Genomic DNA, 27,342 nt, shown 5'->3' with positions numbered 1-27,342 from the left:
AGGTAATTAAACCCAAACGAAGTATGGACATAATAAAGAGCAGAAATTAACAAAATAGGAAACAAACATATAATAAATAAAAATCAACAAAGCCCAAAACTAATCCTTGACAGACCTCTGGCAAGACTGACCAAGAAGATAAGAGAAAAGCCAAAAATTATCCATACCTGAAATGTAAAAAGGAATATTATTACACATCCTGCAGATAATGAAAGATAATCTAAGATATAAAAGCACACTGTTTGAGAATTTACATAAATTGGACAAATTATTTCAAAAACATAAGTTACCAAAATTGGCAAGAAGAAATAGTCATTTTCATATTTTCTTTAGTTATTTAAAAAGTCCCACAAAGAAAACTTTAGGCCCAGATGTTTTTAACTGTGAATTCTTTCAAATATCTAAGAAAGAAAGACAACTAACCTTATATAAACTCTTCCAGAGAATAGATACGAAATAAAACTTCCTGCTTCATTTTATGAGGCTAGCATAATCCTGAAACTAAAACCCCACAAGAAGATTATGAGAAAGGAAAATGACAGGTCAATCTTTCTCATGAATTTATTTTATTTTATTTTTTTTTGTCTTTTTGCCTTTTTGAGGGCCGCTCTCATGGCATATGGAGGTCCCCAGGTTAGGGGTCGAATCGGAGCATCAGCCACTGGCCTACGCCAGAGCCACAGCAACACAGGATCTGAGCCACGTCTGCAACCTACACCACAGCTCATGGCAATGCGGGATCCTTAATCCACTGAGCAAGGCCAGGGATCAAACCTGCAACCTCATGGTTCCTAGTCAGATTCTTTAACCACTGAGCCATGATGGGAACTCCTTTCTCATGAATTTAGATGCAAATATTTAGGAACAAAAAATATTAGCAAACTGAATCTACTTACATAATAAAAGATTAGATTAATACATCTATACCAATTTGGATTTATTTCAAGAATGCAAAATTGTTTTAACACTTAAAAATCAATCAACATAATTTACCACAGTAACAAAACAAAGCAGGGATATTATGACTATCATGAAAAAGCATCTGATAAATCCAACACCAAGTCATGGTACAAACACCATCAAAATAAGAAGAGAAGGTAATCTTAATCTGATATATTGTGTTTACAAAAAAATCCTACGGCAAACACCATATTTAATGGTATTTCATTAAAAGTTTCCCGAGATTGGGAATGAGACAAGGATGCATATTGGCATTGCTTCTTATATTTAACACTGTCCTGGAGATTTAGCCAGTTTAATAAGCAAAGGGGGGAAAAAAAAAACCCAAACAAGACGAAAGGTAAATTACATGAGTAGACAGCTCTGGGTGGATAAGAGGAGCAGGTGGCGGAAGGGGCAGAAAACTGAATTTAAGTTCAATTTCAACTTCAGATTGTAAAGTACTAGATCTTATTAACTTCACATCTTTTAGGCTTCTCTGATCCTCTCTACAAACCTATAGGCTAGATAAGGCAGGTATCATTTACCTCTGTTTTGCAGATGGCATACTAAGGCTCAGAAAGGTAAACTGAATAGTCTCTTTCAGAAGCAAAAGGCAACATAGGGACTGACCTAGGAAGTGGGAGTTCACATGTAGGTTTCTTTTCAATAGGTCATACTTTCTCACAGAAAAGGAACTAGAAAAGTCCAAATTTTGTCCAGAACTCGTTATTAGGTCTCTTCTCTAAATAAAGTTGCCACTGAACTCATTATCTTGAATTTCTTTTTCTTCCATATCTAAGAATTTGGGAGCATAGCAGGCTGAAATGACACAGACAAGACCCTTTTGACCTCGGATATATAGAAATGCCATAAAAATAGATATATTTTTTAATGAAAAGGACAAGTGTAACAGAAAAAAAAGCGGAAATTCCCCAGATGCTAAAAATGAAGAAAGAACTTAAGAGTGCTAAGTGGGAGCTGATCCAGATTCAGTTATAGCTTCAGGGCTTGGTCCCTAGAGTTTTAGAGCCCATCCAAGAATAGGGATCTGTTTTCTAGCTTTTAAAGCAAATGTGTATATGGGTGAGTGACAAAGAAGAGATTCCCTTATTACAACATTGTTAATCAATTATACTTCAATAAAACCTTAAAAAATGAAAAAAAGACAGATTCTCTGGTGAAATGTTTACCCTTGATGAACAGCACTGTCAGTGAAGAGAGTAGGCAAAACTATGTCCACTGGCTCAGGAAAGCAGGAAAAACTTTCTGTCAGGGACCTTGTAGAGAGTAGATAAAAGATCTACACAAAATGTAAATCACAGTTGGATATTGGGAGAATTTACACTATCAGGATTATATGGAAATTTCTAGCTGAGAAATTACAAGGACCATTGAAATCTCTAGTGCTCTGGCAGCAACAGAAATGAAAAGGTAGTGCACTCTCACAACACAGCATATTAAGACTTTAAAAGGGAAAAGGAAAAAAAAAAAACAAATCCTGCTAAAGATGTGGTCATCCCCAAAGATTTACAAAACAAACAGGCATATTTCCATGAAGTAGAGTCAGCATATACAGCAAGTAGAACATCTACCACCCATCCAGGAAAAACAACAACAACAACAAAAAAGAGCAATCCAAAAGAAACTATAAAATATTATGTCGAAATTAATTTAAATTAAAAAAAGAAAGATCAGAATATTTTGAAAATTTTTGACATTTGAAAAAGAACCAAAAGGAACCTCTCAAAATTAAAAATTACAGTTACTGAAATAAAAGACAGAGTGGACATATTAAAAAAAAGATTAGGTATAGCTCAACAGATTCTTAGTTAACTGGAAGGCAGATATGAGTATATCATCCAGAATGCACCAAGGAGAAATAAAGAATAGGAAACATGAACATGCAATTAAAAGATGTGGAGGACAAAAATGCAATAGAAATTCAAAAGAAGAAGAGAGAGGGAATGAGGGCAGGTAAACAGATAATAGCTAAAAATTTTGAAAAATGAGATAGACACGAGGCACACTACTTCCAAATAGGATAACCATAAACTAATCCCACCCCTATACATAGGTTAGTAAAACTACAGAACAGCAAAGACTAGAAAAAAATTTTTTTTTTCTAAAACAACTAGAGAGAAGAAACTACCTGAAAAAGGAATAATATTTTGGCTGACAGAGGATTTCTAATTAGCAGCAATATACATCATAGACTGTGGAACAACAGCTTCAAGGAACTGAGGGAAAATAACTGTTAATCTAGCTAACTACTATACCCTCTCTATTTATTTCTTAACTCAATGGAGACAGGAATGCCTGCGGAAGAGAGATTTAGATAGGACTGGCCAGAATTAGCGAGACCAACATCTGGGAAGATAGTTAATTCACTGGAAACTGCACTTGTGTTTCTTAAGGTGGAACAGATGATCTAGACAAGGCTCCAGACACTTTTGCCTTGGCTATATATTTCTAGCCAAAAGTTGGCTGTCTCAGTGGCAAAGGCTTAGGCAGAACTATTTATGAAGATGTTAAGTGAACTCTAGATATATAGCATAGTATTTAAAAGTGAAATCTCTGAAATCAGACTAACTGGGATCAAATCTTGATTCTGCTTCTTATGAACTGAATGAATTTGACCAAGTTACTTTTCTCTATGCCTTAAGTTTTGTAACTATATCTCACAGTTTAAAAAAGACTCAATGAACAGGTAAAACATTTGACATAGTATCCAGCATAGAGTAGATGCTTACTAAAGCTCAGCTATGACTACTACTTAGTCTAACTGTAATTTGATCATGAGTTTGAAGATGTTATTTCTTTTCTTTTCTTTCTTTTCTTCCTTCCTTCCTTTTTTTCTTTTTATGGCCATACCTGTGGCATAGGGAATTTCCTGGGCCAGGGGTCAAATCAGAGCTGCAGCTGGGTCCTTTGCCACAGCCATGGGAACACCAGATCTGAGCCACATTTATGACCTACACTGCAGCCTGAGGAAATGCTGGAGACTTAACCCACCGAAGCTAGGATGCAGTGTCTCTGCATCCTCATAGAGACAACGTTGGGTCCTTAACCTGTTGAGCCACAATGGGAACTCCTGAAGAAGTTATCTTTAACAAGACACTGAAAAACTAAAATATAAGAAACACATACTCTGACATCTACTGAGCAGCCCACAGTCCATGATGGATTTCCCAGCACTTGATTTTGGCATAGAAGATGAACTAGTGAAGATTTCCCAACACCTGTAAAAGAAACAAGCACTCTAGTCATATAAAAGACACGCTGAAATCTATTATGGCAAAAGTAAGGCAGAATAGGCAGTAATAATATGTAAAGCATATGGTTGTTTGAAGAGTATTCATACCATACTAACCATTTAATAAGCTTCACTGGTAAAGAGAAGATAGTTAAGGACACTGGTTCTCTCAAATTTGGCATTAGAATCCTCTGGAGGGCTTGTTAAAACAGAAAGCTGGGTTCTCTCCCCAGAGTTTCCAGTTCAGCAGATCTGTCACAAAGCCAAAGACTTTGCATTTCTAACAGGTTCCCAGGTGATGCTAATGCAACTGATCCAGGGAACTCACTTTGAGAACTACTGGTCCACGGCAATTTCAAATGAACGAATCCCTTTTCTTTTTAATGATTTCATCTATTCAGCTGATTTCAGAATTGGAAAATCTTAACATATCTTAGAGGTAATCTCGTCTATCCTGACCACCAATGCTGAGGTCCTTTCCTCAGACCATGTAAGATGGTCTTTCAGATTGTGCTTGAACCCTGTCAGTGACAGGGATTCACTGTTGCACATTTCTGTATTTTGACACTCCAGTTCTCCCATACAGTGATTTTTACAAAGCAGTCAACCACTTGGACCAGGCTTACCCTTTAGAAAAAGAGAATAGCTCTTCTCTTCTACAGCATGGCCCTTTACCTTTATAGGTAGCATTTCCTTTTCTTTTTATTGAAATATAGTTGACACACAATATTATGTTAGCTTCAGGTGTATAGCATAATGATTCAACATTTAAATAACATTACAAAATGATCACCATGAAGCCAAGCATCTGTCCCCATACAAAGCTATTAGAGTACCATTGGTGATATTCCCTATGCTGTACAGTACATCCCTGTGCCTTATTTATTTATTTAGTCTTTTTGCCTTTTTCTAGGGCCGCACCCACTGCATATGGAGGTTTCCAGGCTAGAGGTCAAATTGTAGCTACAGTTGCCAGTCTACACCATAGCCCACAGCAATGCCAGATCCCTAACCCACTGAGCAACCCTGTGCCTTATTTATAACTGCAAGTTTGTACCTCTTAATTCCCTGCACCTTCTCCCCACCCCTCCTCTCTAGCAATCATATATTCTCTATATCTGAGTCTGCTTTCATTTTGTTTGTTCCTTTGTTTTTTAGATTCTATGTACAAGTGAGATCATACAGTATTTGTCTTTCTCTGACTTATTTCACTTAGCATAATACCTTCTAGAACCATCTGTGTTGTCACAAACGGCAAGATTTTGTTATTTGTATGGCTAATTGTGTGTATTTTTTCTTTATCCATTCATCTATCCATGGACACTTGGATTGCTTCTATTATCTTGACAATTGTAAACAATGTTGCAATGAATATAGAGATGCATACATCTTTTCCAATTAGTGTTATTTTTTTTTTCAGGTAAATACCCAGAAGTGGAATTGCTGGATATAGTAGTTCTATTTTTAATTTTTCAAGGAGCCTCCATATTGTGGCTGTACCAATTTACAATCCCACTAACAGTAAATGGGGGTTCCCCTTTCACCACATCCTTGACAACAGTTGTAATTTACTGTCTTTTTGATGATAGTTCTTCTGAGAGGTGTGAAATGATATCTCATTGTAGTTTTGATTTGTATTTCCCCGATGATTAGAGATGTTGAGCATCTTTTCATGTGCATGTCTTCTTTGGAAAAAATGTCTATTCAAGTCGTCTGCCCATTTTTTAATTGATTTTGATTTTTGAGTTGAGTTCTTTATATATTTTGGATATTTCCTTATCAGACATGTTGTTTGAAAATATTTTCTTCCATTCAGCAGGACAGCACTTTATTTTCATAAAGATCTCCTGTGTTCAGGATAATCTAGTTATTAATGCTAGGAATATGTTCAGAGATCTATAGGAAGAGGAAAGGGAATGAGCTACTCATGTACGCTTTGTGTAGAGTTATTCATTAAGTTAACACATTTTGGGAAGCCATTATAAAAAGCGCAGTTGGTGAATCTTTATGTGACACTAGTTGCAATAAAAAATTTAGACCACCTCTTTGTGTGCATTATTGTGTATGGGCCTGCTACGTTTTATTATAAAATTCTATTTACAGATTATTTATAAAGTATATAAAAAGGAGAAAAAGAATCATCTGAAGAGCACTGCTGTCAGCATGTAGACTTAATTTCACAAGCAAGATTTTTCTATGGACAGGTTGTTACTGTGAATATATATATATATATACTGTACTAAAAAACAATGAAACATAAGCTTTTGCTTGTATAGCTGGGTTTGTCTGAAATACCCTACCCATCCTTCTCTTCCATTTCCCCTCTCCCAATGGCCTGGTGAATTAATCTTTCAAGACTCACCATTATTGTAGTTAGAAAGTCTTTTCTGACTCCATACAGATAGAACAAAGCATGTCATCTACCATTCTCTGCATCTCCACTGTACACTGTGCATTTTCCTACAGAGCATTTAAAATACACTAGTACACTTGCTTTTTTATCAGTTTTATTCACTGTGCTTAATTTTAAGTTGAGGGCTGAGACTGGCTTTTACTCATCTTTTTTTTTTTTTTAATTTCTGGTACTCAGAACAGGGTACTCAGAACAGCCACTTATTTAGTGGCTAAGAATTATATTATTAAATAATCTTCATAAACATCTTTTGTCTCAATAGTTCAGAGAGTAAACATATTGATTGGTTTAACCATTTTCTACTTATTAGATATTAGGGTGTTTGAACTTCTCACTATGCTAAGAAAAGATTTCTGTTTAAACTTTTGTTTAAAATTATTTTCCTAGTATATCTTACCAGAAGTGAAATTAGTTTGTAAAAGGAAATCAACATTTAAAGTTAAATATAAATATTATATACATTGACAACTTTTATCTGATTACTTTACCACCAGCCATACCCATAAACCTGCAGGTCTTGTTGCACCTCAACAGTATGAAGTTGCTTTCTCACCTTTGTTAGTTTATAAAAGAAAAAAACCTGACATCTTGCTTTAGCCTGAATTTCCTCACCTTCTAGTAATGCTATAGTTATGATCATCTGTGATAATCAGTTGTTTTTCTTATGAATTATCTATTGATGTGCTCTATCCATTTATCTACTGGGTTTTAGTGTTACCAATTTATGTGACCTCTTTATATATTAGCTGCTCATGCAATTTAATCAAATATTCTCCCAGATGTCCCTTTAATTCTTTTTTTTTTTTTTACTTATAGGTATATAATATTTTTGAGTACTTAAACTGAGTTTTTTTGTATTTACCACAACGCACTGGTATCTATAGCCTTTAGGGCATATTACTGATTTTCGTGTTTGCACATAGGTTTATGTTGGAAGCACACAGCTAGGCATTTAGTTAGCTTGATTCAACGCTTGAGCTTCTAGTTTAGCTTAACTGTGTCAGAGTAAACATCTCTATGCAGTAATATTGTATAGGTGTCTATGAATTAACTGCCTTGGGTGACATTAGAGCTAGCTAACATGGGATGAACCCTAAATAGTAAGAACAATTGAAGTGCCAAGAATGGTGGCTAACTTTAAGAATGTTGGGAGGTTCTGATCCCATGTTTTCATCATTAGGACTAAATTAGATCAAAAGAATGACTTAATTTGCTGCAGAAAAAAGTTCAGTATGATCAAATAAAAGCCAGCTCCAAATAGAGTTGGTAGTGTGTTAAGCTCATCCCCTATGTCTGAAAGAACAAAGACAAAAGAGTATGAGATGTTAGAGAAACTTTCAGGATTTCTCACTAAATTATAAAATATCTCTAAGAAATACAAACAAATCCCAAGTCATCCCTTTATATATTTGCAAAATCCTCAAATTTTCACGGGGTAAATAAGCCTTTATTCAAAAGCAAACTTTGAAGTTTAAACACAAAGGCAGATAAGTGTAAAAAGTATATTCAAATCTGTCACATAGCAAATCACTGTTAAAAGAGAACTGATAAAAAGGTAATAACTGATTTTACACATATAGCCTAACACCAGTGAATGTGTGACAAGATCAGTCACTTTCCCAGTGGGCACTGCTGTGTCTTCTCTTTTACAACTAAACTATAATAATTTTTAAAAACTTACTAATTGCCTGATCATTTTCCCCATTTAATGCAGCAGCCAGTTTAACCCTGTTGCATAACGCACTGATTCCACAGTTATAGACCCAGCATCTAATTCAGTACCTGTTATGCTGAAGGTTTTAAAATTTTTTTTGGGGGGGGGGGGAGAATAAATCAACTAGTTTGAACAATATGTAACGTGAAGAGATTGTTAGATGCAAAAGAAAAGGAATCATAAATGCGAGAAGGCACCCACTTTACATATGATCAAAAACTGTTAACTCTGGATTCCAGTTCTAAATCTTACTTGGTGATACTCTTTCAAAGTCCATTTAGACTAGCACTGCTTTCTTTATCTGTAAAACTGAGTGCTTTTATTAACTTCAACACCACTTCAAGCAAAAGAACTAAAGTTGACATAAATTAGATTATGTTCATAGAAATTTCATAGTGCAACTTTCTGAAGGGAGTATTAAATAATGCTCAGTAAAATATTTTGTAATTCAACTAATCTTCAGGCAATGTAAAAATGTTCTCAACCTTGTCCTCTCCCCAACAACTTTATTGTTTGGTCGGGCTGTTTTTCAGGCTCTTTGGGGTCCTTAACCCACCAAGAGAGGCCAGGGATGGAACCTGCAACCTCGATTCCTAGTCAGATTCTTTCCACTGCTCCATGAGGGGAACTCCTGTTCTCTTTAATCTTAATTGAAAACCTCTTATGTGCTGGGTTGTAAGAAATAGAAAAATTAAGATGAGGGTTATACTCATCTTAATGCTAAGCCCAGTTTACTCCTAGTGTTAAAATTATTTTGACACCTTGGACACTTGACAACTGGAATTGAAGTTTTCATTTCCCCCTTTCCACCTCACTCTCTTTCTGTTTCTCATTATCTCCATTCCTAAGCTCTTTAAAAACTTGGAATAAATGGTAACTTTGCATTTCATAGATATGCTTTTCTGGAGTTGACTTTTGGATATTTGCTCTGAAAGACATTGTGTCAGATGTTTGGAGCCATGAGCTGTGGTGTAGATCGCAGACCCGGCTGGGATTTGGCGTGGCTGTGGTGTGAGCCGGCAGCTGTAGCTCCGATCGGACCCCTAGCCCGGGAACCTCCATATGCTCTGGGTGTGGCCCTAAAAAGCAAAAAAAAAAAAAAAAAAAAGAAGAAAAGATTAAAGAGAATAAAGAAAACAAGAAGCCCAGTTGAGCGTAAAAGAGTACTACTACCTGCTAATTCACTAAATAATATAGGTTAGTGTTTTAAGTACACAGGCTCTCGGTTCAAACCAGTTCTGTCATTTACAGCTCTCCGCCTCTATTTTCTCATCTGTAAAATGGGATAACGGGTCTGATCTCAGGATTAAGAGTCAATATATGCAAAGCACCTGGTACAGTTTCCTAAGCGCACGTTTGATTTCCTTAATTAACAAAATCTCTTAAAGGAAAGGTCCTAACTTTGTCTCAGCACGGCGTCCAATACCACACTCAGTATCCGCGTATGTTTTAAAACAAAGCATCACTAAGCTGCGGTCATCTGGTAGACAGATGTAAAAACCTAAAAAAAACAGAAAGGCCCGGGCTCCGCGCCCCCAACACTTGTGAAGCCGCGGCTCGGTTAAACAGAGCAAAGTCCTCTGGGAAGTGTAGTCTTTGGGCCTTGAGAGGGATGTCAGCCCCCCGCCAGAGTCAGTTCATCCGCAGATGGATGGAGGGGGAGTGAAAGGGGAAGATTTTCATGTAACTCAAAAGTGTCGGGAGCCCCAAAGGTGGGTTAAGCGGCTCACCTGAGTCTCCCAACACCAGTACTTTCACCCGATCCAGGGACGCCATCTTGCCAGCTCCTTCCTGAGGTTAACGCCTATTCCGGGATTGAAGACCAATCAGAGCTGGGTATGGAGGGCCGAGCCTTCAATGCCATTGGCCAATCGGAATGTGACTGATTTGATTGAAGGCCTCACCGTGCTGATTGGCCTGCCTGGTTAAAAGTAGCGGGTGGTTTCTAAAACTGGTCGCAGGAATAGGCCGTTTTTCTTTGTCGCACAAGTGGCGTGGCTCGTTTAAGCCGGTAGTTGAGGCGCAGAGGGAAGCTGTAGTGGGAGTGTACGAGGATTCGCTTTGGTAAACCTTGTTCCCTGTTCCTTGTTCTCGGTTCCCTGGTTCGACGTCGCCTTTCAGGGTGTCTTCGTTGCTTTTTCCTTAGCTGTCCTCCTCCCCCTTACTCTTTTGAGTCGCTTCTCTGCTTGGTCCTCCAAAGAACCATTGACCCCGGAGCGGCCCATGTGCGACCTCGGGTAGGACTGGCTTGGCTGCGTCAAGTGTGGCCTCTGGACTCAGCTGGCAGAGTCCGAGGGAATTTAGGGCGTCGTGGTTGTCACAGTGGGGCGGAAACGAACATTTGGGAACGGGGCTGGTCCAGAGGTTTCGCGGTGATAATGCCACTTTATGTATGAAGCCGTGGAGAGTATCGTGAAATGTGATTAACTGAGAAAACCAGATGGATGTATAGAATCCACGTTATTCCAGATTTGGAATAGTAGTATATCGAAATCTAACAGAACTCCCCACGTCCACTTCCTTCCCTTCATTTTGCAGTCTGCAGTCAGCAGAATCCTTTAAAATCGCTAATTTGGTGCTGTCACCTCCTGCTTAAAACCATTTGAAGTTTAAGAAGAGGGTTTTTCAATACCCTACCTTTCTTTACTCTGGAAGCTGCAGTGGGGAAAGTGAATGGGGGGAGGTGAGGGCTGACAGGGTGGGCATGTTTGAAGAACACGTGCTGAGGAGACCTATTGAAAGTTTTATGGAAGTACTTGACCAGCTGTTATCCATACTGGAAAATCAGTGGTGAACAAGATTAAGACCCTTGTCTCCGATGTAGACATGGAGAAAGTATAACTATTCACTGCCACCAAGAAGGGGAAAGAGCTATGGGAGCATGTGAAAGGGGGATCATTCTAAACTGCTAGGGAGAATCTGGGGTGTCTCTGAGGAAATGTCATTTGAGATGTGAAAAATGATTAGGAGAAGGGACTTCGGCCTTAGTTGTGGGGGCGTGTGTAAAGGCTTGGAAGCAGGGAGCATGTGTGGCTCCTGGAATTGAGAGAATGCCAGTGTGGCTGCAGATGAGGCTGAGGAGCCTAGACCCAGTACAGAGAGTGCATTCACTTTCAACTTTGTTCTTACAACTCTGCCTGGTGTTTGTGTGATTAGAATACATATGGTTTAAAAACAAAAGCAACTTGCTTTCAGGGGTCTGGGTTAGGTAGGGTAGGGTTGTAGGTGAGACTGATAGGTGACTGATGGACTCTGAGACTAAAAAGAAGAAACCAGACCTGGCCCCCAAGGTCACACACTCAAAAGTCTCCAGAGGCCAGCCAAGCTCCTTCCCTTTTTTAAAGTATCAACTGCTCTTCAGCTGATTGTTTCCATGTGGGAATATGGTCTCACTTTTTCACTCAGCTATTTCCACTTTTGAGAAGTAGCTGAAAATTAAAATTTATGTGATATCTCATGATTTTTATTTCATTAAAAAAAATGAGGGGGGTTTCCTATGGTGGCTCAGTAGAAAATGAACTCTACTGGTATCCATGAGGATGCAGGATCCGACTATTGTTTTTTGTTTTTTTCCTTTTTTGGGGCCACACCTGCGGCTAGTGGACGTTCCCAGGCTGGGGGTGGAATCAGAGCTGCAGCTGCTGGCCTACACCACAGCAATGCCAGATTCATGCCTCATCTGCCCCCTATATTGCAGCTTGTGGCAACGCTGGGTCCTTAACCCCCCTGAGCGAGTCCAGGGATCAAACCTGCATGGATATCCTCATGGACACTACTCAGGTTCTTAACTCACTGAAGCACAACAGTAGCTCCAAATCTCATTTTTAAATGTTGACCACTAATTCAGAAAATTTTCAAAACATTTTGAAATCAAAATTAGTCAAATCATGTGGCAGAGGCTGCCAATTTGAGACCTCTGAACTAAGTATTATAAAGTCCAGAGATTGAAGAGATTTAGCATCAGTGGGGAAGTAGAGGCAGTGAAGGAGAGAACACAGTGGTCAGAAAAGAGGATTTTTAGAATATAGCGATTTTGAACAAGATGGCACATACATTTCTTTGTTGAGCTCCAGATTCATTTGTTCAGCTACCTGTGGGACATCTTCACAGTAACATTCTGTAGTATTTCTTCATTTTTTTTCTTTTTTTTTTTTTGTCTTTTTGCTATTTCTTGGGCCGCTCCCATGGCATATGGAGGTTCCCAGGCTAGGGGTTGAATCGGAGCTGTAGCCACCGGCCTACGCCAGAGCCACAGCAACGCGGGATCTGAGCCGCGTCTGCAACCTACACCACAGCTCACGGCAACGCCGGATTGTTAACCCACTGAGCAAGGGCAGGGATCGAACCCGCAACCTCATGGTTCTTAGTCGGATTTGTTAACCACTGTGCCACGATGGGAACTCCTGTAGTATTTCTTCAGACACAAGCAACTGGAACTGAATGCCTCATTTCTTCCACCTGTTCCTCTTCAGGTGTTAACCTGTTTCTCATAGTATATTTGTCTCTTCCCAGTCATACTGGCTTAAAACAAATAGCTATATGTTATTAATGGGTGTAAGGTTTCAGTTTTCAAAACGAAGAGCTGTGGAAGTGGTTGATGGTGATAGTTGGATAACATTATGAATGTGTTTAATACCACTGAGCTGTATACTTAAAAATATATAATTGGTAAATTTTATGCTGTGCATATTTTATCATAGTAAAAAAATTGGGGAAAAAAACCCCAAATATTAAAAAATTTCCTACTGTGTATCTTCCATTTGCAATATATTATGGGATCCTTTTGATTTTGTCTCTGTAAGTTTCATTCATCCTGTCCTCTTATATTTTTGCCTTTTGTAGTTTAGGTTTGATTATTATAATTCTTAATACTTCCACAGGGCTTCCATCTTCATTTACTTCAACCCATTTCTCAAAATGATTTAAGAATTACTTATCTAAGTGGGGAGTTGTTATGAAGGCCAACACTTAATGGAACTCTTATGATGCCAGCCTTGAAAGCAGAACACTGCACATAATATTATCTCATTTACTCCATGTATCAACTCTATAAAGAAGACATTGTTAATCACTTTTTATATATGATGAAACAGACCAAGAATTTTCCAGGGTCAGAGGCTCAGAAATAGTAGAACTGAGATTCAAAAACTCAAAACAATGGGACTCCAGAGTCCTCATGTCACTCCCTTGCTCATATCTTTAGCACTTGCTAAGCTGTTTCAGGCAAAGGTACCAGGCTGAATGACAAGTGAACAGGGCCTTCCCCATGCAGGATGTGCTTTGGTGGGATGAGTAAGAGCCACATACCCAGTTTATTGGTAACAGTGGTCAGGGACTTACTCTGTATATTAGGGTCACCAAAAGAGCTTAAAAAATTAGTATGATGCCTAATCTTACTCTCTTAGACCAGCTGAAACAGAATCTCTTGAAACAAGGCCCAGGGTAGGTGTCTTGAGGTGCTCCCCAGATCATTCTGCTTTATAGCCAGGGTTGAGAGCTTTTGACCTGGAAAATGGAGTACATGGAATGGAAGGTCAGAGAAGAGAGATGTAATAGAGGGAGATAATAATGGAAAAGTAGGTTATTTTGGTGTTCGTTTGCCATCCTTTGGTCTGTTTCTGAAGCCAAATATTGTGTTCTGCCAAATGTTGAGCATGTAACAAAACAAAAATCCCCAAACTAGGTTCAAATACAACGCATAGACCAAATTGGAAAGAACAAAATGCATCTGATAATATGTTGGGATACTACTTTGGTGTTAAACCCAGATGCTCGCTTGGCATCCTTAAACCTTGGGATGACAGAAAGGCTCCAGGACCACAAGTTTGGATCTAAGTGCTACTTTGTTGTCTCACATATAGTCGTGCTTGAGTATTTGCAATCTGAAATATATAATTTGTTATAACTGACTTTTATTTTTTCCTTTATTAAGGTAGTATGTTATATCCCCCTCCAAGTATGTGTATGCATTGATTATTTAGGCATATCTTTTTAGTATAGTACTTTGGGTATAAAAATTATTAAATCTGATAAGGTGAATAACCATTGTTTTAAATAAAAGGTTCAGTAGACACTAGTATTGATAACAGAATATGATTCTCTATTGAAATTGTTCAATGGGATGTCTTTTATAAATTTCCTTATGGTACAGGGAAGTTTCATTTGATATAGACTATATGGATAGCCTGGCCTTGTTTAGTTTGGAGCATATTAAATTGATATGGATTAATAAGTGCTTCCCTAAGCTCATTACATTTTCATTATTCATCACAAAAACCTCATTAAGGTAATTGATATTATCCTTATTTCTCAGAGAGTGAAGTGGGGCTTGAAGTTTAAGAGATTTGTTTAGGATCACACAGCCACCAACCAAGGCTGTCTTGGAGTTCCCATTGTGGCGCAGTGGAAAATGAATCTGACTAGGAACCATGAGGTTGTGGGTTTGATCCCTGGCCTCACCCAGTCAGTTAAGGATTCAGCCATTGCCGTGAGCTGTGGTATAGGTCGCAGACACAGCTCGGATCCCACATGGCTGTTGCTGTGGTGTAGGGCGGCAGCTGTAGCTCTGATTTGACCCTTAGCCTGGGAACCTCCATATGCCACTATGCCATGGGTGCGGCCCTAAAAAGACGAACAATGAAACAAAAAAATACCCCCACAAAGCTGTCTGATTCTTAATTCCGAAGCCCAGGTTCTTTAATTACCACATGAAAGTCTAGTCCATGCCAGTTTGGGCTTCTAAAAGGCAGCTTTCTGGGTACAATTAGCTTATGCTTTTGCCCTGCAAGAGATTTAATATTTAAGGATATCTTGATGTTTGTAATTATTGTTCTGAAGAACTATATGGCATTTACTTAATTCGTCATTTAACTTTTTAATATTGGTAAAACTGTCTGGATCTAATTGTTAATTTCTCTCAGATTTATAACAGTAATTTTGCCAACCCCCCCAAATGGTGATTACTTATGTGTTTATTGGTTTGTTGTGATTTTACTGTGAGAGTATGAATGTGTAAGACATCCTAGAATCTATCTTGGTAGAAAAATTTTACTCAAGACATAAAGACCCTTCAAAGAGTATGCTAATTGCAAAGCTTCTCAGGGGTTGGTTGGTTGTTTTTTTCCAGCATTCCCGAAGATCTGTAGCATAAAGAATAATGTGACTTTATAGAGTTCCCCTGTGGTGCAGTGAGTTAAGGATCCATGTTGTTACTGCAGCAACTCAGGCCACTGCTGTGGCTCAGATTCCATCCCTGGCCCAGGAACTTCCACATGCCATGGCATGCCCACCCCCAAAAGACTTTGTTTAGCTTTCTGAAATAAAGTGGTTTTAATATAATATATCATTGCTGTAAGTAATAAGTTACTTTTTGGGGTTAAACATATTGTACATCATGAAAATAACCATTTAAGGAAGTTTTGCCTTTTCTAGGGCCGTTCCAGCGGGATATGGAGGTTCCCAGGCTAGGGGGCTAATCAGAGCTGTAGCCGCCTGGCCTACGCCAGAGCCACAGCAACACGGGATCTGAGCCAAGTCTTCAACCTACACCACAGCTCACGGCAACGCTGGGTCCTTAATCCACTGAGCAAGGCCAGGGATTGAACCCACCCGAAACGTTGTGGGTTCTAGTCGGATTCGTTAACCACTGTGCCACGACGGGAACTCCTAAGAAAGCTTTTTAGGTGCAATCTTTTGTGTACTCTAGAAGAAAATTTTGTTCTCTATTAAATGCTTAGACATTAGTCTTTTCAAACAATGTTTTGAGTACCTTTGTGTCACTCCAACCGTAGTGGTTACCAGTTTTCTAAAGCGTGGGTTGATTATTCTAGATTTAAAAGGATTACTTTGTCCTTATGCCTAACTAATTTTCTTTCTCTTTCTCTCCTTTTTTTTTTTTTTTTTTTCGGAATTCAGTACATTTAAAGTTGAAGTTTGCTGCTAAAGATGGCAGATCCAGATGTCCTCACTGAGGTTCCTGCAGCACTGAAGCGGTTGGCCAAGTATGTGATCCGGGGGTTTTATGGCATCGAGCATGCTTTGGCCTTGGACATCTTGATCCGAAACCCCTGTGTGAAAGAGGAGGACATGCTGGAGCTGCTCAAGTTCGATCGGAAGCAACTTAGATCAGTCTTGAATAATTTAAAGGGAGACAAGTTCATCAAATGCAGAATGAGGGTAGAGACTGCTGCAGATGGGAAAACCACTCGTCATAACTACTACTTCATCAATTATCGTACTCTTGTTAATGTGGTAAATATAAATTGGACCACATGAGGAGGAGAATTGAAACCGATGAGAGAGATTCCACCAACCGGGCTTCCTTCAAATGTCCTGTCTGTAGTAGTACTTTTACAGACTTAGAAGCTAATCAGCTCTTTGATCCCATGACAGGTGAGATTTTTCCAGTTTATGAATCTTTTAGTAACTTTTTAAGAGTAAAGTATGTATCCTTTTTCTTAAATGGATTTATCTAATTTTTAAGCCAATCATGTATATCATTATACTTTTGAGTAAATATATCAGTGTTAGCATACAGTGATTCTTAGTCTTAATGTCCTATTTGATTGTCATACTACTTTTAGAAGCTGTTGTAAAGCTTTTATCCTCTACAAGGGAGTGAATTCATCCATGGACTGTCTTTCATCTATGGTGCTCCCACTTTGCTACCACCCTATCCCTTGTTTACAGCTGCAGCCTAATCTAAAGGGTTGACTTAAACATTTTGAGGCTCTTCTGACTTTACTTTCGACCTCCTCATTCAACAGATATTTGAGCACTTACTTGTGCCAATCACTGCCAAACAGTTATAACAAATACTTGTTCTTGGTATTTAAGTGCTTAGTGAAAGTGAAAAGTACTATCATGAGAACATAACTAGGGCACCTAATCTGGATTTGGGGAAGGCCTCTGAAAGAAATTAGAAATAGCAGGGACCTGAAAAATAAATAAAAGTTAGCCAGATGAAATAAGAGGGGCACCCTTTCCAAGTTAACAATAGACATTTAGTTTCTTAGCCATTCATTGATAGAAGAGAGTTGTCAGCAAGAGTTATAAATTGCTGTGTTTAATTAACTTTAGTTTTAAGGATTTTCTTATCAACAACAAAGAATTTACAAAATGTGTATTTTCTAAAAATACGATGTCTAACATTAACATGAGAAACTTTAAAGTGCTAGGTTGTATAGTTAGTTATTTGTAAACTGGAAAAGAGACTATAGTTTTACTAATTACTCAGTGGGTCAATTTTATATTAAAAATTTATAAAAATATATAGAAAGAATCACTGCTAAGTTCAATTGTCCCTTGTTATGGCTGAATTCAGGAGTATAGACTCCTTTATAGTTCACAGACCTGACTTTTAAAAACTGTCTGAAAAATATAGTTTGAACTTTTACAGATGAAATGTTTTATTGTAAAAAAATTATAAATTTACATACATGTTTAATTTTCTAATTTTGTATATATTATATATTGTACATTTTAAAGAATTTTTAAACAGTTTTTAATGGGAAATAATCCCAGTATCAATTGAGATTATTAACAAAATGAGCAATGATAGCCGATGACTTTTTTCCTTACTTACTGTGAAGCGAGTCATTTTAGATGAAATATCCTTAAAGAATTCATATTTATGTTAAATGTTTAATTTGTCTAAACCTAACTATTTCCTTAAAAGGACTTAACTAGGAGAGCTCTTGGTTATCAGAAAATCTTAACCATCCTGAGTATAAGCATTGCTTGAGTGTGCTATGGAGGAAGGTCATAGACTATATCTGGAGCTCTTTCAAAATAAACTTAGAGAAGTCTCATGATTTTTGCTATTCACTCTAATAATAGATTTCTTAAAAGAGCTCTGGGTTTTGGTTTTGTGATTTTCTGCAGATGCTGGTGTTTAGTGATCATTTTCGTCATTCTTTACTGCAATGAAAGTAAAGTAGATATCCTTTACTATCCTCAGGATAATCTAAAGTAATATGCTTTTACTACATTCCTCATCATTTGATTCTTACTTAATTTCATGAACCTTTCTAAAAGGAAGTTATCCTACTACTATATATCAGTATTTAAGAGATTGATTCATGATGCTCTTCAAATTTTATCTAGGGTTTGTGTCTGAATGAAATGAGTTGTAATCAACGGGTGGCTTGTGGAAGAGATGGTCTAATGCCAAATATAGTCAAGATTATTTGAGTGAGAGAGTTGAGACTGGGTAGGGAGCATGAAAACATTGCATGGAAGAGAGTTGTTTTGTGGCCAGTCTGAACAAAAACTTTTTTTTAACATGAGAGTTATGGTCAACATGCAAGTGGAAAGAAGGGGCTTAAGAGAGCAAGAATAAGTTACTTTACATTGGTATCACTTAGGGGAAGGTGCCCTGATAAACCAACACTAATAGCCAACTTCATTGGCAGTTATGTCCTTGCATTGAAGCCTGAGATACCTACCATGAATGAAAATTCGTAATCATTGGGGACCCTAATTCTGAGAATGTAATGCCTTTTGATTATAATTTTGGTTCTTCATTGGACTTTCTCAGAGAGAATATGCTGATTGGATGATATTAGACTCTCCCTCCAACCTGCTTGTCAGTCTGATTTTATTTTATTTTTTCCACTATTAATTCCTTGACACCCTCCCTTGTTCTTCTATACATTCCCTTTAGAAATCTTGGTTTTTCTCCCTCTGTTCCCTTCCTGTTTTTCTCAGTATTCACATCTCTCCTCCTTCATTTTGAAGAAGACAGGAAGTAAACACTTGGTATGTGTATCAGAGGAGGAGGAGGGAAGTTTTTCTGCCGTAATATTCATCCTCTTAAATTGATACCGTTTTCATTCTAAGCCAGTGATACAGTTTCATTTTAGGCCAGAGCTATACAAAGCTATTCTATTTCTTGATCGCTGTTGGAGATTGATATTTCTGATCAGCTATGGAGGTATCACATGGGCTTCTATCTCTGTTCCCATTTCATTAGTTCCTAGGTTTATGAACTGTGGTTTATATTAGCAATTAGAGGGTTTTCAGGAATTCTATTTGAAGCCTTCCAGGCTTTACTTGTTTCCTAATAAAAAGTTCGTAACTCAAGTGTATGGACAACTCTTTGCCCTTGGACAGAGTAGTGACTCTTAGATGAATATCCAGAAATTTTGGGCTCGGGAAATTGAATCCAGAAAGAATTGTTTTACCAGTGTTAATTCACACATAAGCCAGCAGTTTTCTTCAGTTTATAGTTTATCCTCCCCCATCTCTCTTTCCTAAATATTATAGATTCTCTCCATACATTCCATTTATATAATCTTAGGTGTTCTGGGGTTAAATGCTCCTAGTGTTTGGTGTTTGATACGTGTAGCTCGTTAATTTTATTAAAATGGAGTAGCCTAGCTTTTGCCCAGTAGTCCTGGGTTTTAGAAATTAATCAGGCAAAATCAGCTGTTTTATTTCATGAAATATGAGGGTCTAATGTAATCAAAACAAAGGTAGCATGGCATGAAATCCCTCAGATTAGCAAAATAGCATCTTGTGGTTCATAAATGTATGTTTTAGATTTAGTAAGCCTCTGACCATGTGAATAGACTTAGCATTTCTACTTTAATGATCTCAGCTGTGCTGAGTTAGTTAATGATACTTCTAAGTTAAATTCAGCAACATGCTTCCCCAAAAAGGAGGGGGAGGATTATATGTATATAAACATTTTTTATTTTTTTATTTTTTATTTTTATTTTATTTTTTTGCTTTTTAGGGCCACACCCATGGCACATGGAGGTTCCCAGGCTAGAGATCTAATTGAAGCTAAGCTGTCAGAGCCACAGCAATGCCAGATCTGAGCCGCATCTGTGACCTACACCACAGCTCACGGCAACACCAGATCCTTAAACCACTGATTGAGGCCAGGGATCGAACCCGCAAACTTGTGGTTCCTAGTTGGATTAGTCTCTGCTGTGCCACGACGAGAAGTCCTATATATATATTTTTAGATGTTAAAGTTAGATGATGAAAATAGCTTTATAATTCTATTTTTAATTTAAAGATTTTTCAGCCCATGATGCCAGAGAAAATTTTGAAGAGGAAAAAAATTATAACAAAACTACCAACCTTTTGTGTATTACCTATTAGAGTCATAGTCAAGAATAATTTGTGGTCTCTTGGTTTCTTTAATGTACCAACTCTCCTGTTTCTATCTAGTATTCGAAATATGTTGAAATAGGTGTGATTTCCCCCCCACCCCTTTTCCTTTCCATCTCTTTGGGGCACTTTGATTGTCTCTCTCTCTCTTTTTTTTTGCTGGTACAGCTATATCACTTTGAATATTTTTGTGTATATAGCATTTTATTCTTGTTTTTTAAATTTAAGAAGGATTCTCAGCAGTGGGGATATTAGGTGAGAACATATAGTTTCATAGCTTCATAAAGGTGTATAAGACACTGTAGTTTTATTGTGTGTTGGGTAAAATTGTTAGGTGTTTGAATTAGAAATTTAGAAATAGTTTGGGAGCCCCTATCACTGAATTCACCTGGAGACCAGGGAATCCTGTTTGAAATAAATTTTTTTAAAAAAGGAATCTCATAAATGTGTGTTCAATCTTTTTATAAAATTTTTATTAAAGTTTTATTGGAGTATAGTAGTTGACTTACAATGTTGTTTTAGTTTCAGGTGTGCAGCAAAGTGAATCAGTTATACATATATCCATTCTTTTTCAGATTCTTTTCCTATATAGGTTATTAGAGAATATTGAGTATCTTTCCCTGTGCAATACTGTAGGTCCTTGTTACTTATCCAATGCAATCTATAAATAGGAGTTTAGAGATTATCTAGTTCAACTCACCTAATGTGTGTGTGGGTACACATCCTCATGCCTGTGTTGTGCTCTACGGTTTGGAGGATCTTAGAAAATAATAAAGAAATGTAGGGCTATATAGATTTCTAGGATGTTTTAGATTGAGTGCTTAGGAAGATGTGATAGCTTTCATGGAGATTCAGGTTTTGTGTGGCTCCATGGGAAAAAACTTAGAGTCAATAGATTTTGACATTAAAAGAAGCCTTTAATAACTATTTCTAAAATAAAATGTGTCTAATAAATAACTTTAAAAATAGCCAACAGTGGAAAAAGACCTCTTCTACAGGCTAGTTTAGAGTCACTCAGAATATTCAAGTAAACTCCTTGTGTACTTGAAATACTCATTTCTAAGTTTGTGGTTAAATCAGGAGTCCTGCTTCCCTCGTGACTGCAGGTAATGCCCTTTAGTTTAAAGAGATCAGTTGCCTGATCCCCATATCATTGAAATTCCTCTTCAGTTCCCTCAACCTAATGTTTAAAACTGTCAAGGGTCCTATATTTGTGAGCTTCTTAAAGACTTGTTACTTTCAAAGAGCAGGCTGCTTTTTCCTATCTTCATCTAGTTCCACTTGGAACAGGAGATATCTTATTAGCAGTGTTTTCAATTCTTGAAATGCTAAAAACACAAACAAACATAAAAGAAATCTTTCTAGGATTACTTTGCTAGAGTAATTAGAAAACTACACCGGAATGCTCAGGGCTGTGAGTTTGGGGACAAGAAAGGGCAGGAGGGAAGGTGATTATTAGAATAAGTTGGGGGGAAAAAAAAAAACAAAACCTAGCTATGGAAAGGTAGCATGGAATAAGTGTCTTCCCTCTTCTACCCTTCACTTTCTGCCAAAACCTTTAGGGCTGTTTTTGTTTTGTTTTCCTTTTTAACTTGCTGCTTTTGATTTTGAGGATTTGAAAACTTAAAAAAAAATCTTCTGTTTTATCATTTGTATTTTTTGATGCTGATTATGTAGACGTGAACTTATTTGCGAAGAACTGCTTTTTAAATTTGATGCTGGCATACGATATGCTATTGAGTATTATCTTTCAAATAGTCACATCAAAATCACATACTTTTTGCCTGTTCATTGAATGTTGTAATGCATTTGATATAGGCCTATTCTAGGTAATTTATTACAAGCTTTAGAATTCACCCAAGTACCATACTTCAATTTATTATTTTCCCTCCCGGGCATTGTACATTTTTTTTTGTTTGTTTATAATGAGTTCCAGAATCAAGGAATGATGCATGATTACACCAAATCTAGATATGTCCATTTAAGAAAGGACAAAAGCCAATTTCGTTGATAAATTTGAGTTTTGAGGGTGGAATTGTATTGTGTACATCATTGACACTCTTGAGATCTTCTGAATTTAAAAGTGCATTAAACCTACTTCTTTTTCTTTTTACATGCAAATGAATATTTTACAGTGTTGTGTGTTCTATAGTGAATTTTTAAATTCCTCTTTTTTTTCTTTCTTTCTTTTTTTTTTTTTTTGGTCTTTTTTTTAGGGCCGCACTCGTGGCATATGAAAGTTCCCAGGCTAGGGGTCCAATCAGAGCTGTAGCTGCTGGCCTATGGCACAGCCACAGCAGTGCAGGATCCAAGCCACACCACGTCTGTGACCTGCACCACAGATCATGGCAACGCTAGATCCTTAACCCATTGAGCAAGGCCAGGGATCGAACCCATGTCTTCATGGATGCTAGTTGAGTTCGATAACCACTGAGCCACAACGGGAACTCCAAATTCCTTTTTATTATAAGTAAAATTATATAAAATATTATAACTATGGTCCTGTCTTATTATTTTATAATAGCAATTCTTTTTTTTTCATACACTTCCCCTTGCTCAATTAAACTGAAGAAATTTACTTTATGAAATAAATTTGGAAATGATTATAAAAGGTGACTTTTTGAAACTTCAGTGTTTAACTTAATATTTTAATATGTATATCCCCTGAACACTTTAAACTATAAAAATTGTAACAAAGGACTTGATAATGCTTTCAAAGAATATCCCAAGAATGACTATAACTTTTGCATATTTAGAGGAGGTTGGGGGAGTTCCTGTTGTGGCTCAGCAGGTTAAGAATCTGACTAGTATCCATGAGGATGCGAGTTCAATCCCTGGCCTCACTCAATTGGTTAAAGGAGCTGGCATTGCCGTGAGCTGTGGTGTAGTTCACATATGCGGCTCAGTATGGCATGGCTGTGGCTGTGGCGTAGGCCAGCAGCTGCAGCTCCGATTCGACCCTTAGCCTGGGAATTTCCATATGCCACAGGTGCGGCTGTAAAAGAGCAAAAAGAGAGAAAGTTGGATGCTTTTGGAGAATTCAAAATGCTATTTTTCTTTCTTCTAAAAATACATAATGCATGAATGTTAACTTATTGAAGACACAAATAACAGAATAATATGTAGAATAAAATGGCTAACCTAGTTTTTCTTCTCTACAATCTCTCAGTCTAGTCCCTACTCTTTCCACCTTTCTCTGTGTTGACAGTTGGTAAGTTTTATGATTATCCTTCCAGTCCTTTAACTTTTTATGCCCAGCCTCACCTCACTCTCCTCCATAAGCTCTTTTGAAATCTGAGAGAGCAAGGTGATTCTTATTTCTTTTTTTGACAGGAAGTAGTATTTATTGGTGGATGTGGGTAAGGGGGGGGACAGCACCAATGCTGTCATGAGTGCAGGGCCTGCCATTTGTCCAGGGGGCCATAGTTAGGGATATATTTAACCTTGCAGTCATCCAGGATGAGCTGCATTTCTGTCACCATGTTTTCTTTTGGTCACTCTGTGGTATATATGGAGTTCCTGGGCCAGGGGTCAGATCTGAACCACATTTGAGACCTATGCCATAGCTGCAGCATTGCCAGATACTTTAACCCACTGTGCCTGGCTGGGCATTGAACCTGCGTCCGGGCACTGAGAGATGCCGGCCATCCTGCTGTGCCACAGCAGGAACTCCCATCTGCCACCATTTTTTCAAAATCATCTGAGTTAAACTTAGTAAATCCCCAGTTCTTGGAGGTGGATTTTCTGGTGGCCAGGGAACTTGAACTTGGCCCTGTGTAGGGCCTCAGTCACATGTTTTTTCTGAAGCTTGATGTGGATGGGCATTATGACTTGGCAAGTGTGGACCCTGGCCTCTTTGCCCTGGGGGTTTCCAAAGGCACTGCGAATACTTGTCTGGAGACTAGACTGGGGACAGCATGCTAGACATGAATGTCCACTGGAAAGGGCTGTTTCCAAGGTCCCTTAGGGCAACCCTTAGGCAACAGGATGTATATACTACTGATGAGGCTACTGTTTGCAGCCATTGCACCCTGGGCCTCCATGGAAAAAGTAATTCTTAATTAAATTTTGTTGCAGCAGTTATGATTATTAATGCCTGGCCAATTTATGTTAGTATTGCAAGAGCACTCACTATATTGGGTGCTTTGGCATAATCAGTGTGTTTAGTGGAAATCTCATCTTTAGAGGGTTTTTTTTTTGTTTGCTTTTTTAACCAGTGGCTACAAGACAGCAAATTGAGTGTGTTAGGATTCCAGAGACCTGGCTAGCTTCCAGTCTTGGGCTGTGTTAGTAAGTATTCCTTGGGCAAATCCTATAATCATTGTAGAAAAGGTCTTAGGATATGTAAAATGATAAGTTCAGTCTATTCTATACTATGTATGGTATCTCAACTCTAATTGCAAAGCACCCTTTGATTTGGAGAATAGTTGACATTTTAAAAGTATGGAGAAGCTTGGGGTTTTTTAATTACTGCTTTTAGAGGATAATGTTGGTCACTTTTGGTTAATTTGAAAGCCTTGGTTAAAAACTGAAACTTCTGATTATAGTAGTGTTCATATAGAAAATGTGCTCTGTTCAATTAAGCTCTCTTCAGAAACATATTGTGGCCTAATGGAGAATAATATTTAGATTTTTTTCAGTCTTATTTTCCAAAGCTCCTCTGTTTATTCCCTTTCCTCATAAGTACAGAATCCATAAAATATTCAGTGGGAGAGGAACCAATGTCCAAAGATGATTCCTAAAGGATATATGGTGGTTGGATTCATACGTGGTAAAATTAAACCTATGTTAGTGATGTGTCTTGAAATTTTTATAGATTCCTCTTTATTTCACTAGAATCCTAGCAGCTCAAGTCCTTTACTTGATTTTAACCTGGAACTATGAATTGTCTTCCATCTTTTGCTTTTCCTGGAAGTTTTGAGTGAGGAGGAGTAGAAAACTTTCATTCAAAGTTTTTTTTGTAGGATTGTCCAGAAAAGTTCTTTAAGCCACTATCTCTTGCTTAGCTTTTGCACTACAATTCTTTTAGCTGGTCTCCTTGCTTTCGCTCATGCTTCATGTGTAGACTCTTTTGTCACAGCAGCCAATGACCCTCCTTAAAAAGCACATCAGGTTGTGTCACTCTTCTCTTCAAAACCCTCCAAAGGCTTCTCCCCTCAGAAAAGTCATAGTCCTTAACAGAACTTAGAAGGCTTTATAGATAAAATAGATATTCTCCTTTCCCCTTCGCCTGCATGCCTCCTAACCCCCCCCAACCCCCCATTTCGGAGACTATTTCTACCACTATCTTCCATGTTCACTCCACAGCAACTTCACTGTTCATCTTACTTGTGCCTTTCTTTTACATACCATGCATTCCTTTACTTTTTGTCTTTTTTTTTTTTTTTAAGGCCGCACCAGAAACATAAGGAAGTTCCCAGGCTAGGGGTTGAATCAGAGCTGTAGCTACCCGCCTACACCACAGCCACGGCAATGCCAGATACGAGCTGCATCTGCAACTTACACCACAACTCACGGCATCGCCGGATCCCTAACCCCTGAGCAAGGCCAGGGATTGAATTTACATCCTCATGGATACTAGTCAGGTTTGTTACTACTGAGCCACCATGGGAACTCCATTTCTTGTCTTTTTATATTGTTTCCTCCTGCCCAAATATCTATGTGACCTGCTCCCTTGTGTCTTTTAAGTCTCTACTTATATATTGCTGTATCAGAGAGGCCTTCCCTGAGAGTCCTATGTAATAAGGAGTACCCCTTTCTAAAACCACCCTCCTTTTTCTTTATCCTCTTTTCCTGCTTTGCTTTTCTTTATTATGCTTAATGCCTGATATTATTTTTTTGTCTTGACTACTCCCCAGTAGAATGTGAGCTCCAAAAACGCAGCTCAGAAGATGAGTGGCTAGATTTAGGAAGGCAGAATGTTGCAAATCCTTGGGATATTAGTCCCACTGTGTTGAGGTAAGGGCTGTGCAGCAGCGAACACTTGATCCTGCCTGTTTCTTTGGCCAGCCTTGAAGACTTGGGCTGCAACATGACTTCTGCTTCAGCACTGCAGCACCTGTAGCATAACAAAGCAATTGGGCTTATTTTATTTTTATTAAGTTTTATTGACATATAGTTGATTTACAATGTTGTGATAATTTCTACTGTACAACAGAGTGATTCAGTTTTACATGCACCCATCCGTTCTCTTTTCAGATTCTTTTCCCACATAGATTATCACAGAATATTGGGTAGATGGGCTTATTTTATTTTGATAGATATGTTTAATTATTTGATAGGAAGATGGCTGAATAATATTCCAGTTGCAATTCATATGTTTGACAGACTTTGACAGTGAATTCTAGACATTAGTCGATGACCTATTCATTGGATATTTTGGAGTGAAGAAAGAAAACACAATCCAAATAAAATAAATTTGGGGATTTGTCTCATAATGTCTTTTTCCCTTTTCCTCAATTGTGATAAATTTCCAAAGCATTTTCTTCTTGTCAAACTAAGGAGGATAAACATTTTTTTCACTTTGGTTTTATTTGTAGTTATTCATTATTCCTTTGACTGAATTCTCACGTAATTAAAATGAGTACTGTGTATGTTAATGAGTAAACATTTAAGTGGAAGACCTTGGCCAGCATAAAAGACATCACCTAAATTTTCTTTTTCTGTGTTTAGCAAAGGAACATGTTAAGTTTGAATCTGTTGAATGTTAACTGTTTTTTCCTTTTGTTTCCAGTCCCTTCTCTCTCCCCCATTGCCTCTGATTCATTTTTTTATTTGTTTGTTTTTACATTTCTTACTTTGGGAGAAGGTTAAAATTGTATGGAGCTCTTTCCCCTTACCCTCCTTCCTCTTTCCCTCTCGTCTCAAGAAGTAAGTCTCCATATCTTTTCTCATTTTGGA

General features: G+C 37.8%; 2 protein-coding genes and 1 non-coding gene across 3 annotated transcripts in view; 1 reads left to right on the top strand and 2 right to left on the bottom strand.

The window, feature by feature from the left end:
• Positions 1-10,143, bottom strand: part of RABL3 (RAB, member of RAS oncogene family like 3) — a 41,528-nt gene extending 31,385 nt beyond the window's left edge. Inside the window, exons 1-2 of the mRNA XM_047791333.1 lie at positions 10,053-10,143; positions 4,090-4,181 (exon numbers count right to left, since the gene is read on the bottom strand). Coding sequence (XP_047647289.1) covers positions 4,090-4,181; positions 10,053-10,098 — 138 coding nt within the window. The 5' untranslated portion in view covers positions 10,099-10,143. The remainder of the gene's footprint in view (positions 1-4,089; positions 4,182-10,052) is intronic.
• A 250-nt stretch (positions 10,144-10,393) lies between these two features.
• Positions 10,394-27,342, top strand: part of GTF2E1 (general transcription factor IIE subunit 1) — a 37,714-nt gene continuing 20,765 nt past the window's right edge. The window contains 3 exon segments of the mRNA XM_047791323.1: positions 10,394-10,559; positions 16,237-16,570; positions 16,573-16,713. Of these exon segments, the coding sequence (XP_047647279.1) occupies positions 16,267-16,570; positions 16,573-16,713 (445 nt within the window). The 5' untranslated portion in view covers positions 10,394-10,559; positions 16,237-16,266.
• On the bottom strand, positions 24,388-24,519 carry LOC125114364 (small nucleolar RNA SNORA70). Its single transcript, XR_007131775.1, has one exon. It is a non-coding gene; the product is annotated as a small nucleolar RNA SNORA70 (small nucleolar RNA).

Source organism: Phacochoerus africanus, chromosome 1 (assembly GCF_016906955.1).
Source record: "Phacochoerus africanus isolate WHEZ1 chromosome 1, ROS_Pafr_v1, whole genome shotgun sequence".
Taxonomy (NCBI): domain Eukaryota; kingdom Metazoa; phylum Chordata; class Mammalia; order Artiodactyla; family Suidae; genus Phacochoerus; species Phacochoerus africanus.
Note: the sequence above shows the minus strand (reverse complement) of the source record. Positions and strands in the feature narration are given on the sequence as shown.